Source organism: Uloborus diversus, chromosome 3, assembly GCF_026930045.1.
Source record: "Uloborus diversus isolate 005 chromosome 3, Udiv.v.3.1, whole genome shotgun sequence".
Taxonomy (NCBI): domain Eukaryota; kingdom Metazoa; phylum Arthropoda; class Arachnida; order Araneae; family Uloboridae; genus Uloborus; species Uloborus diversus.
The window spans coordinates 153,594,265-153,610,437 of record NC_072733.1 but is presented as its reverse complement, the minus strand read 5'-3'; the positions used below and the strand labels follow the sequence as shown (position 1 = coordinate 153,610,437).

Sequence of the window (16,173 nt, the reverse complement as noted above, 5' to 3'; positions counted from 1 at the left end):
GAGGGTGTTGGTATCGAGGGTGTAATATGAGTTAGATTAACGCCTTTTGTCATTTATTACTAGTGGCTTGTGTTTGGTGTTTTTAAATATAAAAATATATTATTGAAATTGCTTTCCTCGAACTTTTAAAAAATAATCAAGTGGATTATTTTCTAAAACTACCAATTTCAACTTTGACGCTTGAGGAGAAGCTCAAAATAAGTAAATTGCAATTAAGGTATCAATTATGTTTTTCAGCAGTTATAACCAAGAATGGCGATTTGGCCTTACTAGGCGCACGTGTCCCTCCAATAGGGCCAACTCTGAAAAGATGCCAAAAGTACAATGAAACTAAAAACAATTGAAAAATTCTTTATTGTCAATTCGTCTGGAAGACTCAATAACGTAACATTTTTAAAAAATTCAATATTTACTTCAATGGAAATGAGAAGGATCAATTGTCACATTTGGGGCACTGATAAGTCGTTATCTTCTGTAGGTCACTCCTGTGCACGTCTGGGCAGTATATACATCAGGATCATATCCCTCCACCCGATCCGTCGGTACGTTAATAAGGACACCGCAGTGTCTTTATGAAGTCAATTGTGGTCTTTTTGGACTAACACATCCAACTTTTCAAGGGGAATCAAATCATGTTCAAACTGACGATACCCATAAACATTTTTCTCTTTGAATTTGCTAACTGTATGAATTACTTTCTAGAAAAATTAACTTTTTTTACACCATTAAACTACAGAGAACCATGAAGAAACAAAATGTACAGTAAAATAAGATCGGGCAATTTTGATTCGACTCTTTTGCAATAACTGTTGATGTACTTTTGCCTGCTTTTGACAAACAGCTTATTGATAATGCTTTATCATCAGTTAGGCTTTCAGACGGCGATAAAACCACGATCTGTTTTTCTTTTGTTTTGTGGAAACTACAAACTGGTACAAATGCCAGAGGCACCCCGAACTAAAATTTTTGAGAGGAGAGGGGTTACATTCTTAATTCACAAAATGAAACTTCGAACTTTACCGAATGATAAAAAATTAGCTACTTAAACATAATTAGAAAATACATTAGACCAAAAAAACTATATGGTCTCCAAATTTGCCAAATAAAGAAACTTTTGGGAGGCCACGGTGACCATCGGGGCGCTTCTGATAACAGCGAGCCCGAATTAAGCCACGAGCCGACACTGGTATAAACTCATGACAAGTTTCAGTTTAATACAAGAAATGAATAGATAATTAATCATGTCAATTTCGTAGGAGGCGCCAAAACATGTTTTAAATATAAAAAAAAGTTAAAATGCAGGGAGGGAGATTTAAAATATTATAATGAATAGTCACACCAGTATTTAGCAGTAAGTAACCGCCCCTAAGCCAATAGCCCCCAAGCTATAATTTTTAATATAAATTTCAAGCTAGATATTTAAACTAAAATAAAGTCGCGAAATGAAGACCTATTCTGTCATTGATAAGTACCACATCAGTCCAAAATGTAAAAAGATTATTTTAATGAATCGCAAACGCTTTAGTTTCAAACAAGTACAAACATCAGGCTGGAAATTGAAACTTTCACTATGAAAAACCCAAAGAATTAAAATGGTCTTGGAAAAGAAATACTGGGGGAAGGTTTCTCCACAACATTTGCATGAATTATTTAATAAAATAAGATAGGGATTTAGCCAAGAATGCGGAAGGGAGGGAGGTCCTCGAATCTTATATTTTCATTTTACACCACCAAGGCAGCCAAAGAGGGACGAGAAAGAGTTGCCAGATCGGAGCCCAGTCCGTTCTCCTATCGCTTACCATCATCAAAGATGGCCAACAATTCATATTTAGGACTTCAAATTCTAAAAGCTTCCAGGTGAGTGATCACCCAAATCCTACAGAAACCTCTCTACCCCATCCTTAAAAATCATCAAAAATTTCGTTTTTACGACTTTCATTTAGAAAATTTTCAGAGGTCATCAAACACCTCCTCCCCCTTATACCACCTAAGAAGGTCTGAAATAGCGTTTTTAGGGCTTCAATTCCAAAAAGCTTTCAGGGAAGAGCCCCCAAACCCTGATAACATCAGCAAAGTTTATCTACAACTGTGTTTTAGAATTCAAATTTCAGTCCCCGAACAGCTTCATCCACTAACACCAAAGATTGTCTTCTAAAAACTGAGTTTTAAAAGATAACTTCGAAAATTTTTCGTCGGAACGTCCCCAACATACTGGCCAGCATCATTAAAGGTCGCCTTTAATTTGGTTTGGGCTCCAATTTCGAGAAAGTTCCAGGGGAAATCTCTCGAAAACTCTTTCCCCTCACGACGTGGAAAGTCGACTAAAATAAGGTTTTTTTTTTTAGCTTCAACTTCGAAAATTATCGGTCTTCTTTACGTTATCAAAGAAGACCTACAATCCCATTTTTTAGATTTCAATTTCGAAAACAGCCCCTGAACCTCTTCACTCCCTAACATTACCTAAGATCATCAAGAATGCATTAAAGATAGTCTAAACCTGGGTTTTTAGAGTTAAAATTTTCAAGAATTTCCAAAGAGTTATTCTATATCCTTAACATAATTAGTGATATAACAATAGCGTTTATAAAGCTTCAATTTCAAAATATTACCGGGAAAGCGCTCCCGAACCTTCCTAACTTATGCAAAGACTATCTAGAAGGCAATAATATAACACAAATCATAAAAAAACATATAAAGCAGCATTTTTAGAGCTACAATTTTGCAAAAATTCTCCGGGAGAGCCCCCAAACCTTTTTGCCCCCTAACATTACCAAAGATTGCCTCAAGTGCATTTTTAAGACTACAAACTCGGAAACATTTCCGAAGAGAAACCCCCAGAGTAAATATTATATTTACGATTAGGTTCAGATTGTCAATACTTAGATCTACTAATTACTTGCTCTTAAACTGAAAGCTGAACCCATTCTCGACCCCTCTGTTTAAGATATGTCTGAAATAATTAAACGACCACCCATTTCATGCACGGGAAGTACAAAAAACGTAGAAGGTACTTTTTTGACCTTGCTATGGGTCTAAGTCCAGGAGACATCAGCTGATGGTAACACAGGGCTAATGTTTTCATGATTGCTTAACATGTCGTCCACCTGAAGCTCTTTGAGATATGGCAACTACCCCACTGATTCCTTACCTTATCTGTTTTCCTCAGTCATCAAAGAAAGTCCACACATGTAGGTTCTTAGAACTTATAATTTGAACAATTTTCTGGGGGATCGCTTCCTAATCCTAATATCATTAAGGATCGTCTGAATTTTCGCTATACATGTTCATTACAAATTATACATTGTTTTCATGCAATCTAATGTAAAAAAAGTTCCTCCTCTTCAATCAATATTGCATATAAGGTGTGGCTGCAGAGACTGACTTGGGGATCAATTTATCGGTAACAAACATGTTAAAGAACTTCAAATTCAAAAAACATCCCACTCCCCCAAAGAGCGTCAATTATCATCGAAGTTTGCACTCTGTGAACTTAAATTGAGAAATTTTGCCTAGAAAGAATTCCTGAATCCCCCCCCCCCCTCTTCTACTGTGTCCAAAGATAGCTTACTCATGCGCTTTTAAGACTCAAATTTCGAAACTTTTGTTGGGGATTTTATCATATCCCCCCGCCCACAAACATCGCCCAAGATTATCTAAAAATGCGTTTTTAGAGCTATATTTGGAAAATTTTACGGGGGAGCACGCCCGGACCCCCCCATTACTTTCAAGAATATTGCACTTTTTTCTATGCAGCTGTTTGTATTACCTCTTCGTTTTCTCCACATTCGTAAACGCTCCTAAATTGAATCCTCAAATTCTAGTGATGACTCCCTCCTAAAACTAGAGAAGCCGGAACCGCTCTCTCTTTTACATTTTAAAAACGTAGAGGGGGAGAGAAGAGGGGTGTCTCCTTTTCATGGAGCAACTCTTAAGGGGCCAGCTGGCCTGTAAATGCCAGGGCCAGTTGATGCTATCCCGTCCGCCGCTGCTCAGAAAATCAAGTATTTTTGACAAAAAGTTTCCCGAATTGCTACAAGTTGCACGAATGCAGACTTTTCACTGTTGTGAAAAATACTTTTAACTACCAGTATGAAGATTAATTGAGTATTTTATTAGTGTATCGGTTTCGTCTCGATTGTGGCTTGTCCAGATTGAATAAGCTCTCAATGAGAGCGAATAGTTTCTGGATTCCGTAGCTTTGCAAGAATTGCCAACGAGTCTGATTCATGGTAGAGTAAACTCCCAATTATCGGCGAGTGAATCAACAATCAGGAACATGTATTTTCGCAGTAAAAAGCAAATACCTTTGGCTGTTTTTTTGGTCAAAAATTTGTAAAAACTCGGTTGTTTTTGTTTTATTTTTAATGCTTTCTTCATCTTAAACACACTTGTTCTTTATTGATGTTAAGTTCTGTTGTGCAAAAATACAAACATTTTTACTGTACTGCATTTATTTTCACTGTTTGAAGAAAATTTAATGCATTAATACAGCTAAGTTTTTGAGGAAGTACAATTTTTACCCTATTTGTCCCTCATTTTTGCCTTTCTGTGGTTTATCAACGATTTTTATTAACCAAGGCACTTGTGCCACCCAATTTCGCAGATAATTGGGAGTCTACTGTACTTGCTTGCAAATCTGTCTTAGCTTTGAACATGATTCCAATAATGCTTTTATAGTATCCCAAACTATTATATTAAACCCAAGTTTTCTCTGAAGGTTCCAGAGACTCAACTGGTTTTAATATGGGAGATTAAAGATAGCGTTGTTTAATATTATCTTGGTTGTTAAAAATATTATCCTGATATCTTTCTGAATTCTTCAGAAAAGTTACTGAATTTTAGTGGATAAAATTTCTGTTTTTTTCAAGATATATTACTTGCACAAATTGGGCCCATCAGCAGAACATTATTTTCCAGAAATGTTTCTGAAATGTTTTTACAGTGTACTTGACAGAGACACTTTTGCTTGTGTTGAGGCTTAGTGGCATTTTCTTTTCAGCTTTATGATGGGAAGAGCTACACAAAGTACTTAACTTGACAACGGTTGCAATTCGGTTTGCTTAGCTATAATTCCAGTGCCAAGTTAAACTGGAATGAAGTATGGACGTTATATTTTGTTGTTCTTGAAAATTGTCAATGCCAAGAATATCATGTCATCTTCAAAATGGTAACTTTAACAACTCGTGCATAAGGTGAAAAGATATTTAGGTACATGGTTTACTAACAGCCAGTATGCTTAAAATGGCACATCGCTAAACCATAGTTTTACGGAGCAATTGCTTCTGATGTCTAAAGATTTTTCTCGTCTTTTAAAGAAAATTTCTTGCTGAAGCATCAATGGATCACAAACCCAGTCATATTGTTCTATGCCCATCTCCTGAGAAATACTGCTTAAACTTAAATCATGACCAAATGTTCTGCCACCACAAACTTTTTTTCTTTTTGCATTCAATAGATAGATTTTCGTTTTTTTAATAGTTCAAAATTGAAACGTTTTCGTAGAGAGCTCCCGATGCTTCCCTGTTACATTAAATTTATCAAGGGTAACCTAAAATTGTATTTCTATAACTTTCCATTTCGGAGAATTTTTGAGAAGAGCCCTCGACATTCTATTGTAAACAAAGATAGCAAAAAATAGACTTCAATTTTGAAAAAAAAAAGTTAAGAAAATAAAATCGTGGGAGAACCCTTTCTTTTTCCTGCCTTCAACGTTACTGAAAATTGTAAAATTACGCTTTTTGACATCAACTTTGAAAATATCGTTTGGAAGGGAACTAGAACCCCTTCTCCCGATTCTTTTATCCTTATGCCTATACAGATCAACCAATTTCGAAAAAATTTCCGGGGGAATTTAACCTGATTCCTCCCTATTCCTCATGGCCTTTCTACGTTGTGAGTACAGAAGCCTAAAGATGTGCCTTTTCAGACTTATACCATTAATATCCTTTGAAGGCACATAAAAAATACAAATACAAAAGTGATGATCAGCAACAGGCTCTGGGCCCAGCTAGACTGGTCCTAGTCAATTTACAATCCCCAGTGAAGATCAATGGACCTCTTAAAACTGTCTACTCCTTTGCTCATTACCACCTCTTCCGGTAAGCTGTTCCAAGGTTCCACTACCCTGCTAAAATAATAATTTTTCCTAATATCCATGTTAGCCTGAGATTTAAATAGCTTAAAACAATGACACCTTGTCCTGTTTTCCGTGCTAAACTTTAGCCCCGTAATATCTTTCGTTTTAATAAATTTAAACAGCTGAATCATGTCCCCTCGGTCTCTTCTTTGCTCAAGACGGTAAATTTTAAGCCTTCTAAGCCTGGAATCATAATCTAAGTGGGAAAGTCCACTTATTAGCCTTGTAGCCCACCTTTGAACCCTTTCCAATACATTAATGTCTTTCTTAAGATAAGGAGACCACAACTGAACAGCATACTCCAAATGGGGTCTTACCAAACTTCTAAATAAGGGCAGAAGAACTTCTTTAGATTTGTTTGAAATAGATCTATTGATAAACCCAAGCATCTTATTGGCTTTGTTGCTAACAATGTTGCACTGATGGCTAAACTTTAAATTCTGACTTATTAAGACCCCCAGATCAGTAACTTTGTCTGCAGATGTGTCAGAGCTTTATTTTATGTTTAACAATTTTCTTTTTTTAGAACTTTAAAACTTGATTTAGAAACTTAAAGAAAAACAGGAACTAGCCCTAGCGGTAGTTTAATGTTTTTGCTCGGCTCGGAAGTATCAAGATCCGGTACTGATTAATTCAACTTTTTTAATTTACAGAGGTGGGCCAAAATACTCTTTTGCCAACTGGGCCGAAGTCAGCCAGTCCGCCCCTGATTGTGAGACACAATTGCAACTTTCTTTCGTTTTTTGTTTTAACTGAAAGAACTCAAAACACACCGCTTTGACGTGATCAAAAATCGAGCTTCTTCCTTACCCATAAAAGTAAAATAGCAATAAGTATAGAGAACGAACAAGTATTCATTTAGAAACGAAAGCAAGAATTGAAGCATATAAAAATTTGAAGACTTTCCAAAATATGAACTAACAAAAACAAAGATCACTAAAAAAAACGTGTGCTTTATTTAATTAAATAGTACACACACACACAAAAAGAAAAAAAAAAAAGCTTTCTACTATGTTTCCCAAAGTGTGCAAAAAGTAGTTTCCAAATGGTTATAAATGACTTTAAACTCATGTTTGCTTCGGAGAAGCCTTGATTCAAAAATTTCATTGTGATTACTTTTAATATTGCTGTTGTTAGGCAACGAATTTTTGTAACAATGGGTTTTATATTTTATCATTTAATGGGGTAATTACATGAAATTTACAGTTTTCCATCATAACTTTTTTAAACTAAGTTTTTCAAAATAAATTATAGCCTAAGTTGCTCCCTGGTAATGTAGCTATTATGGTGAAAAAATTGTTAAAATCGGTTTGGTAGTTTTGAAGCTTACCCCAGACATACATACAGAAGGAGTCATTTATGTATAAAGATAAGGATACAATTCCGAAGAAAGCAATAAATATCATGCTTGCTCCAGAGAGCCTTGATTCAAAATTTTCATTATGATTACTTTTAATATTGCTGTTGTAAGGCAACGAATTTTTGTAACAATGGGTTTCATATTTAATCATTCAATGGGGAAATTACATGACATTTATCATGTTGCTCTATGATAATGTAGCTTTTTATGGTGAAAAAGTGGTTAAAATCGGTCCAGTAGTTTTGAAGATTACCCTGAACATACATACGTACAGAAATAGCTCCCCCCCCATTTATGTATAAAGATTTTTCCTTTCTTTTTGTTCTTTTGTAAAATTGTCTACAGGCCGCTGAATAATCTGCAATGCATGTCTCGCGTCTCAAAGTTTCTTCTATCGGGATAGCACATAAGTACCATATATTCAATGTTAAGAGTTAAAACAATGACGAACCAAGATAATTCGATAGGAAAGAAATTGGCTAAGGGGAAAAAATAAATAAAAATATTATTAGGAAAAATATTCTTTATAATGACCCTATTTAAGCATTTGAAACGATAAAACTAAGTAATACAGCTCACAAATCTATTACCAGAAAATATCAGAAAGAAATTGCCAAAAAAGAAAAAAAAAAGAGGCAATAGAGGAAAAAAGCAAGTTTTCCGAAGAAAACAAGAAAAAGTGGTCGAAATTCATCCCGGGATTTAAAACGACTCACCTCTTGGTAGACTATACAATATTCATCCTACTAGACAATCAGAATTTCGTCAATTAAGAATTCATTTAGAACATACTTCCAAAGTCTTTTGACAGTTAAAGGTCTTGCCAACCTATCAATTAGTATGTATAGATCACCCCGTCTTTTAGAGGAAAATAAACCTTGAAAACTAACTTTATTTGATACACGTAATTTTCCGACTCCACTACTAAACTCAGAGAAATGTTTAAAACTACTTTAACTTTTATGACAACCTTTAGATATTATTGCTTTATGTCAAACATTTAAACAAGATCTCTGTGATGACATACTGCAAGGAAAGCGCCAGCAGAAATACTAAGATTGTCGTTCAATGCCAAACAATATAAACCAAAATCTAATTTAAAAAAAAAAAAGGCAAAATTTGTCAATGATGCGGAAATTCAATAGGGGACTTTAGTTTGCCACCACCAGAGAATCAACAAAAACAATTTCATAAAAACAAGATTAGTCCTTGAAAACCAGGAACACAAATGTTTTTTGGCGCATCCGAAGGAACTGGGAAACTTAATTAATTCAACATTAACCAAAAATTGATCAACAGGCAGATTGGCTTTTACGATGGCTTTTTACGGAACTGCCGAAACTTTACTTAGTAGTTAAAACTGACTGTTCCACATTTAAACTGCTTTGAATATCTCTTCCAGAAAGCCTCCATATGTCCCACAAGAAAAAAATGGCAATTGGGAGAACTTCTTTAAGAGGGTGTCTCATAATGTAGGGCGAATTTTGGATGAGCCAACTTTCGGCCATAGAAGGCATGGATAGAATTCTTAGAAGATAAAAAGGGTCAGACAAAATTATGAGAGGTGTCACATCCATATTTGATGGTGACTTTCATCAAACTCTTCCTGTGGTGCCCTAGAGGAATGCATGCAGATATACTTCAATCCTGGTTAACGTCGTCTCCTTTTTAGGAGCTCTTTACAATCCCTGTATCTTAAGAACAACTATAAGAGTTCGTTTAGGAGATGGTGGTAAGCATTACTAGAGTCTTTTATTACAAGTAAGTAATGGGAAAATACCTGGAAAAGGATATCTTAACAAAATATATGAGTAAGGAAATTCTCTCTAAATGATTTGATCCTTAATGTTTATCCTGAACCCAAACTGAATAAAAATCAAACAAAAAAAGTTGCTTACTATTGAAATATTTTTTTTGAAAACCAAACAAGGTCAGAACGGTCAGCTAGTATATATATGTAAAGCTGTTATCACTTGTTTTTAGGATTAATGGCTCGCCACTAACTTTAAGTTGACTGCAGAATGCAGACTTCCAAGAGAGGATAAGCTGAGCTGGAAGTCAAAAGAAATTTTAAAAATCAAAGTAGTTCGGTTAAGGTGGTGTTTGCTTGTTTAAAGTGAGTTATGCTTCCATAGACTAAGGAATTGTACCAAGCAAGTATTTCTGATTTAGTCATTAAATGCAGGTTCCCTTTATAAGCTAGCTCAACTATATTGCTCTCTTGATACTTGTTAATTTGATGGTAACTTGAATAATATTCAAGAAAAATATTTATCAAATAAAGCAAGATGTTTAAATTTATACTGATTAGAAGAGCTTTTAAAATAAAGAAAAATCCTATTTACAAAACATTTAAAGTAGGTACAATAAGAGAGGGAAAAGAAGATAATTTAGGGGCTGCCCATAAATGCAGTGGTATACCTAGCATAGGTGGCACCCGGGGCAGCAATTTGTAGTGTCACCCCCCCACACACACAAACATTATTCACCTCATGATGTAAAGTGGAAGAGAGGAGGGTTTTCCCCATGAAAAGATTTCAAAATTGTAGTCTTAAAAAATGCATTTTAGCTTCATATTTTTCAGAAATTTGCAATTCCACTTTGGGTGTCATTCCCCGACGGGTGACATCCGGGGCAGTACCCCACCCCCCTAGTGATGCTACTGAAAAATGATATCCACTTTTATTTTCTTCCAATATTTCGCTCTCTTTCCTCCATTTGTCACAAAGTGTCATACTTAACCATACCCTTGCATCTGTCGCATGTCATTAGGCAAGGCCGAAAAAAATGAAAATTCTATAGAGCGCTTAGCCTTAGTGCTCCCTAACACTAATTACTGTGCAAAATTTTGTGACTCTGAGTTAATGCCTTCTGCTCTGGCAAGAGACTTGAATCTTTGAGATTTTTAGAAAATTATCAAATAAAGAGAATATTAACAAATTAATTGAACACAAACACTTACGAGTCCTGACCCCGTCAAAGTGTGACATTATTTTTGGACAAGCCTTTAAGACAATAAGTGAAATGAATAAATAAAACACAAAATGGAAAACATATATATATATATATATATATATATATATATATATATATATATATATATATATATATATATATATATATATACATACACTGAAGAGCCAAAACATATCATGACCTCCCTAACTTTTTCAGAGAACTCGTCTGGATGGTGTGGAGACCACATGAAGAGGTGGGATTGGTATATAACTGGGGCTGGAGAAGGTAAGGCTTCATTTGAGCACTTTCTTTTGTAAGTTATGGGAAAGGGTAATGATCTAAGCGAATTTGATAGAGAGCAGATTGCGATGGCCCGAAGACTCGAAACGAGTATCTCAGAAACTGCAACACCAGTAGATTGTTCACGATCTGTCATTGTTAGTACTTATGCCAAGTGGAAAAAAGACGGTAAAATCAACAGTAGACGTAAAGGTGTTGGATGGCCACGCGTCATCAAAGTTAAGGGATGTCGGAGACTAGGCCGCTTGGTAAAGCAAAACCAGAGGCAGACATTCAATACAATGCAAGTGGAAGTGTTTCCAAACGCACAGTTCAGCGGACACTGTTGGATATGGAACTGCACAGAGACGTCTCACTCGTGTGCCTCTTTTGACCAATCGTTATCGCCAACTACGCCTACAGTAGGCTCAAGAACACAGAGACTGGTCCTTTGATGACTGGAAGAGAAATATCTGGACCGATGAATCGTGATTTCTTGTTCATCACGTGGATGGTCATGCCAGGGTTCGCCGTCTTACAGGTGAACAGTTGCTCCTGTCTTGTACCGTTGGTTGTAAACAGACTGGTGGTGGCGGTATTATGATTTAGGGGACTTTTTCCTGGCAGACTCTGGGACCCTTAGTTGTGGTAGAACATACCATAAAGGCTGTGGATTATCTGAATTTTGTGGCAGATCAGGTGCACTCGTACATGGCGTCGGTCTTCCCTACTGGAAATGGCAATTTCTAGCAGGACAATGCCCGTTGTCACAAGGCTAAAATTGTGCTGGATGGTTCCAGCAGCATGATGAAGAATTCCAATAATTACCCTGGCCACCCAATTCACTGGATTTAAATCCTATAGAGCACATTTGGGATTTCATGGAAAGGCAGCTCAGTGCTGAAACACCACCATGTCAAGATATCTCGACTTTGCGTGAACGCTGTATTAACATTTGGTACTATCTATCTTGTGGCATCCATGGCAAGGCGAGTCGCAGCTGTTTTGCAGGCCAAAGGTGGCACAACGCGTTATTGACTGAGTGGTCATAATGGTTTGGCTTATCAGTGTATATATATAAATATACTGTTTACACATATAATTTCAGATAAGAAATAACTATATAATGCAATAAGCAATAGTTTAACATCTCAAAACAAAATCATTTACAATGTGTGTAAAATACATACTTTTCCCATTAAACACAGCAATTTTGGGTTGGTATTTTCGTAATTTAGAAAGTAGAATTTCAGCTCCCTCCCTAATCTCTTTTCTGTGAAAAAATAATAGCATGGGTAAAAATCCAAGTATAAATCTTTAAAGCATGCATAATGTATTAAATACATATATTTTTATCACTTACCTGCTTAAATCAGCACTTCCTTTAGTTGGTCTAGATACAATATTTGTAAATCCAATACCATGAGATATCAATTTGAAATCATCAACAGCACTCATTGGTTCTGGTATGAGTCCAGCCAGAAAAAGGCATTTCCCTTTAAAATAGAAATAAATCAATACAGAATATTTTGACTTTTCTCTTTTCTTTCAAAGAAAAATGAAAATTTAAATGTTAAATTAAAGTAGACATGAATATTAAATCACACATGAACTAACTTAAGATGGAATTGTTCAAGGTTGTAAAGCATGCTCATAACATTGCATTGTAACTTAAATATGAGCCTTAAAATCAGATAAAATTATCTAATTAGTTGTTTGTTTTTGACATGAAATGTTTTTAATTTGTACCATATATTCTACATTTCTGAGGTTATCCATAGCATTTTTGATACTTGACGTATAACAGGGACATAATATTTGATTACGAAGCTATATGAGGGACAGTTGCTTCTACATAAATTGTTCATGTCTTTCTCACAACAGAACTTAGTTAAACCACAAGCATATAGATGCAAACATTTTTACTTGAAAGGCTGGGAATGCATATAGTATTGCCTCGCCATTTGATTAAATGCATACTGTTCCCACAAACTTTTCTTTTAATTCCTTTTATTACAGCAGTTTTTCTTTTTTTTTCAGAAAAAAAAATCTTTGTTTCCTTATGCTTATTCTTGAAATAACTGTTATATTCCGCAATCAAAAGTTTGATTAGCTGTTTCTCTCCCCAAAAAAAGGAAGATATTAGTTGTTCGTACATGCATTCCACAACACAAATTTAGTCTTTAGAACTACAGTTCTGTCCCAAAGCAGAATACTTTGTGCTGTTCTGCCACAGAAAATCATTTGACCACAATTGTTCTGGAAGTACTTCAAGTATTGTACTTGCAGAAAGGCAATTCCATAGGTAACTGACTGACATTAACAGAGCAAAACATTTGAAACACAAAATAAAAATTTAAAAAAAAGAAATTTTCTCCTGGCTTATTGTACTTTTTAAGCTGAATTTTACGATATAATTGAATTTTCAAAACTCATTTTCGATGATTTCAGAAAAATTGTTAAAGGTATTGTGACTGACTAACATGACTTCAACCTGCGGAAAAAGTAATACTGATAGTGAGAGATTTTTCTAAAAGCAAAGGAAAGGATCCTAAAATTTAAATCAGGATCAAAGAACAATGAAGAATTTTTTGGTCTATGGTATTTGAGTTCGAAAATATTGGGTAATAAGGAATTATAGTAGTTGGAACAGCTTGGTAACTGACTGACATTTCGGTAACTGACTGACATCTCCGAAATTTTCTAAATATACAAATGCAAATGTCAAAAATTAAGCAGCAAAACTGATGAATAAGTTTACACAAAAGGTAAGCAATTAAAATAAAATTGTTAAATGTAATTTTGCTAAAATAGCAGTATTTACAACAAGTTGGTATCTGAATGACATATTGGCAACGGACTGACATACAACATACAACACAAAAATCCATAAAAAAAACTTTTTCTCCTAGTTTACTGACTTTATTAAGCTGAATTTAATGGTATAATCGAATTTCTAAGATAATTATTAGATGAAATGTCAGTAATCCAACGTTATTAAGCACAAAACTTGCAAATGATTGCAGACACGTGTTTCGGTGTTACAAGGAACACCTTTTCTCGGATGACTTTTCATCCAAAAGCTCACACTTCTTTGCAATGAAAAAGGTGTTCCTTGTAACACCGAAACACGTGTCTGCAATCATTTGCAAGTTTTGTGCTTAATAACGTTGGATTACTGACATTTTAATTTTTCAGCACAAAGGTATTTATTCTTTAATTATTAGATGATCTTTTAAAAAATGTTAAAAGCATGGTAACTGAATGACAAGAATAAAACCAGCAGGCAAAGCAATACAGATTGAATAAAAGATTTTTCTGAAAGTAAAAGGAATTTCTCATAAATTTAAGTTGGGATCACAGAACAATGAATTACCTTTCGGCATAAGACATTTGATTAAAAAAAAAATATTGCCACAATGAAAATTACAGCAATTAGAACAGCTTGGAAACTGACCGACACCCCGGTAACTGAGTAAAACATACAAATAAGTGTACACCAAAGCAAACTTCTATCTGTCACTAGAGTTAGACCAAGGGTCCCTCAACCTATGAGGATTCCAAAAATGATTCCATATAGAAACTGCATCAAAATAAAGTTTTAATATGCTTTTTATCATATTTAAAATCAAGAGCAATACAAAACATAAACAATGATGTGTGATTTTTAACATCAAAGCAACTATTTTTTGCAAAATAGTATTTTTTTTCAAGTAGTTTACCCTCCCCCTCCTTTAGTACTCCCTAGCTGTAGCATATAAAATAACAAAAACTGTAGGCGCTTATAATTCTGCAGCACTTCCTTCGATAGATAATGATAACCGATATTATCTATCGATAACCGATATTATCCTAAACCAATATTGTTTAAGGTAGCACCTACAAATGTGTTTGACCAAATGTGTTTTAAAATTTCTAAATGAAACTCCACACAAAAGATAAGCAATTAAAATAAGATTTAGTTTTTTTTCCTACAGAGAACCTCCACCCTCCCATAGTCTTGTCCCCTGCCCCTTTTTAAAAATGGATTTAAAAATCTTTTTCTCTTCAGTATTTTAAAAGAATCGCATCCTGGTAAAATTATTGAACTACAAAAAATAACTATTTTTCTATTTCCTCTAGATCAGTGGTAGACAACCAGTCGATCACAATTGACCGCTTGACCCATTATGAGTCGATCGCGGCAATATTTTAAGTCCTGCTTTGTCTCTGACTAAAATTATGCTTCCTATAATTTATAAGCTAGAGTTTTGTAGTGGATGATAAAACACTTCATATTCAATCTAGAAAACTACAAGAGAATGTATTCAATCTTTTATTATTTAACACAGTGACAGAATATGAAACAGAAATATTCTATCTTACGATTTGATTCTGGGTTAATCTAAATGGGCAATTTTAACCCTAATTTTACGTTGACTGTTTCGTACGTTATCTCGCTTCCGATGTCATTTTCTGACTGCTTCAATATTTCAACCTTAATTTTGAATTTATTTGTTTAAAAGGTATTATTTCTTTTTTTATTATTTTAAGGTTTTGAGAAGTTATGTGGGGCTTTCAGTCCTGCTTATTGGATACACATTTTAGTTTTAAGCTATATCAACAATTAAACAAGTTTCTAAGGACTTGAGTGTTCTAATTTCATTCAATCTTTTAATATGATTCCAAAACTGTTTTCCCCTGTAGATCTTGGTTTCGAAAAGGGTTTTCACATTATGTAGAATCGGCTTAGTTTGGTAAATGAAGCAGCTCTTGTTCCATATTTTTTATAAGTTTGGGACATGTTTTTGTGACTAGAGGATTTTCTTTTTGATATTTCTACGTGCCTGCCTTTTAACTGCCTGAAATTTCCTACAAATTCATTTTTATTTCATTAATTTTTTAAATTTTGTTCTGTGGTGAACCAAAATTCATAGGATTTTTGTTCATTCTATCTGGTCAAACCATATTTTCGGCACATGCTTTGATCAGTTTTCACGGTATTTCTGGTTAATTTTGTGAACGCTTTGAATTTCATGTTATTCCTCTGTTAACAGGTTGTTAATTTTCTGTGTTTTTTTAAATAAGTTTAGATACAATACATGAACTTCAATCTTTTGATCAAGTTAAACTTCAGTTTTCACTCTTCAAATTTTTAGAACTGATGTGACTTTCATTAAGATATTTCAAAACATTGAGGATTTTTCATGCTGTCCGTGCACATTTTTTAAAGATTTAAACATCACAATTTAAAAACTCCTAGTAAGTCACTGCAGCCCCTTAGGAGTGTGCCCGCCTCCATTCACATTGCAAAGTCTGCAGGTATAGAGATCCGGGCCTGATTACTACACTGTTATTACATTCTATTATACTTACAGGGGTCTGGCCAAAGGATATTTGGGTCCGTTAACGCACCCTTCACAAAAATCCGATCAACCAAAACGGACCTTTCACAAAATCC

The 16,173-nt window shown here is 34.7% G+C and overlaps 1 protein-coding gene across 1 annotated transcript in view; it reads right to left on the bottom strand.

Moving 5' to 3' along the window:
• The window catches only part of LOC129218656 (uncharacterized), a 57,481-nt gene that overhangs the window by 7,102 nt on the left and 34,206 nt on the right, over positions 1 to 16,173 (bottom strand). The window contains exons 5-6 of the mRNA XM_054852976.1: positions 12,097 to 12,229; positions 11,924 to 12,006 (exon numbers count right to left, since the gene is read on the bottom strand). Of these exons, the coding sequence (XP_054708951.1) occupies positions 11,924 to 12,006; positions 12,097 to 12,229 (216 nt within the window). The remainder of the gene's footprint in view (positions 1 to 11,923; positions 12,007 to 12,096; positions 12,230 to 16,173) is intronic.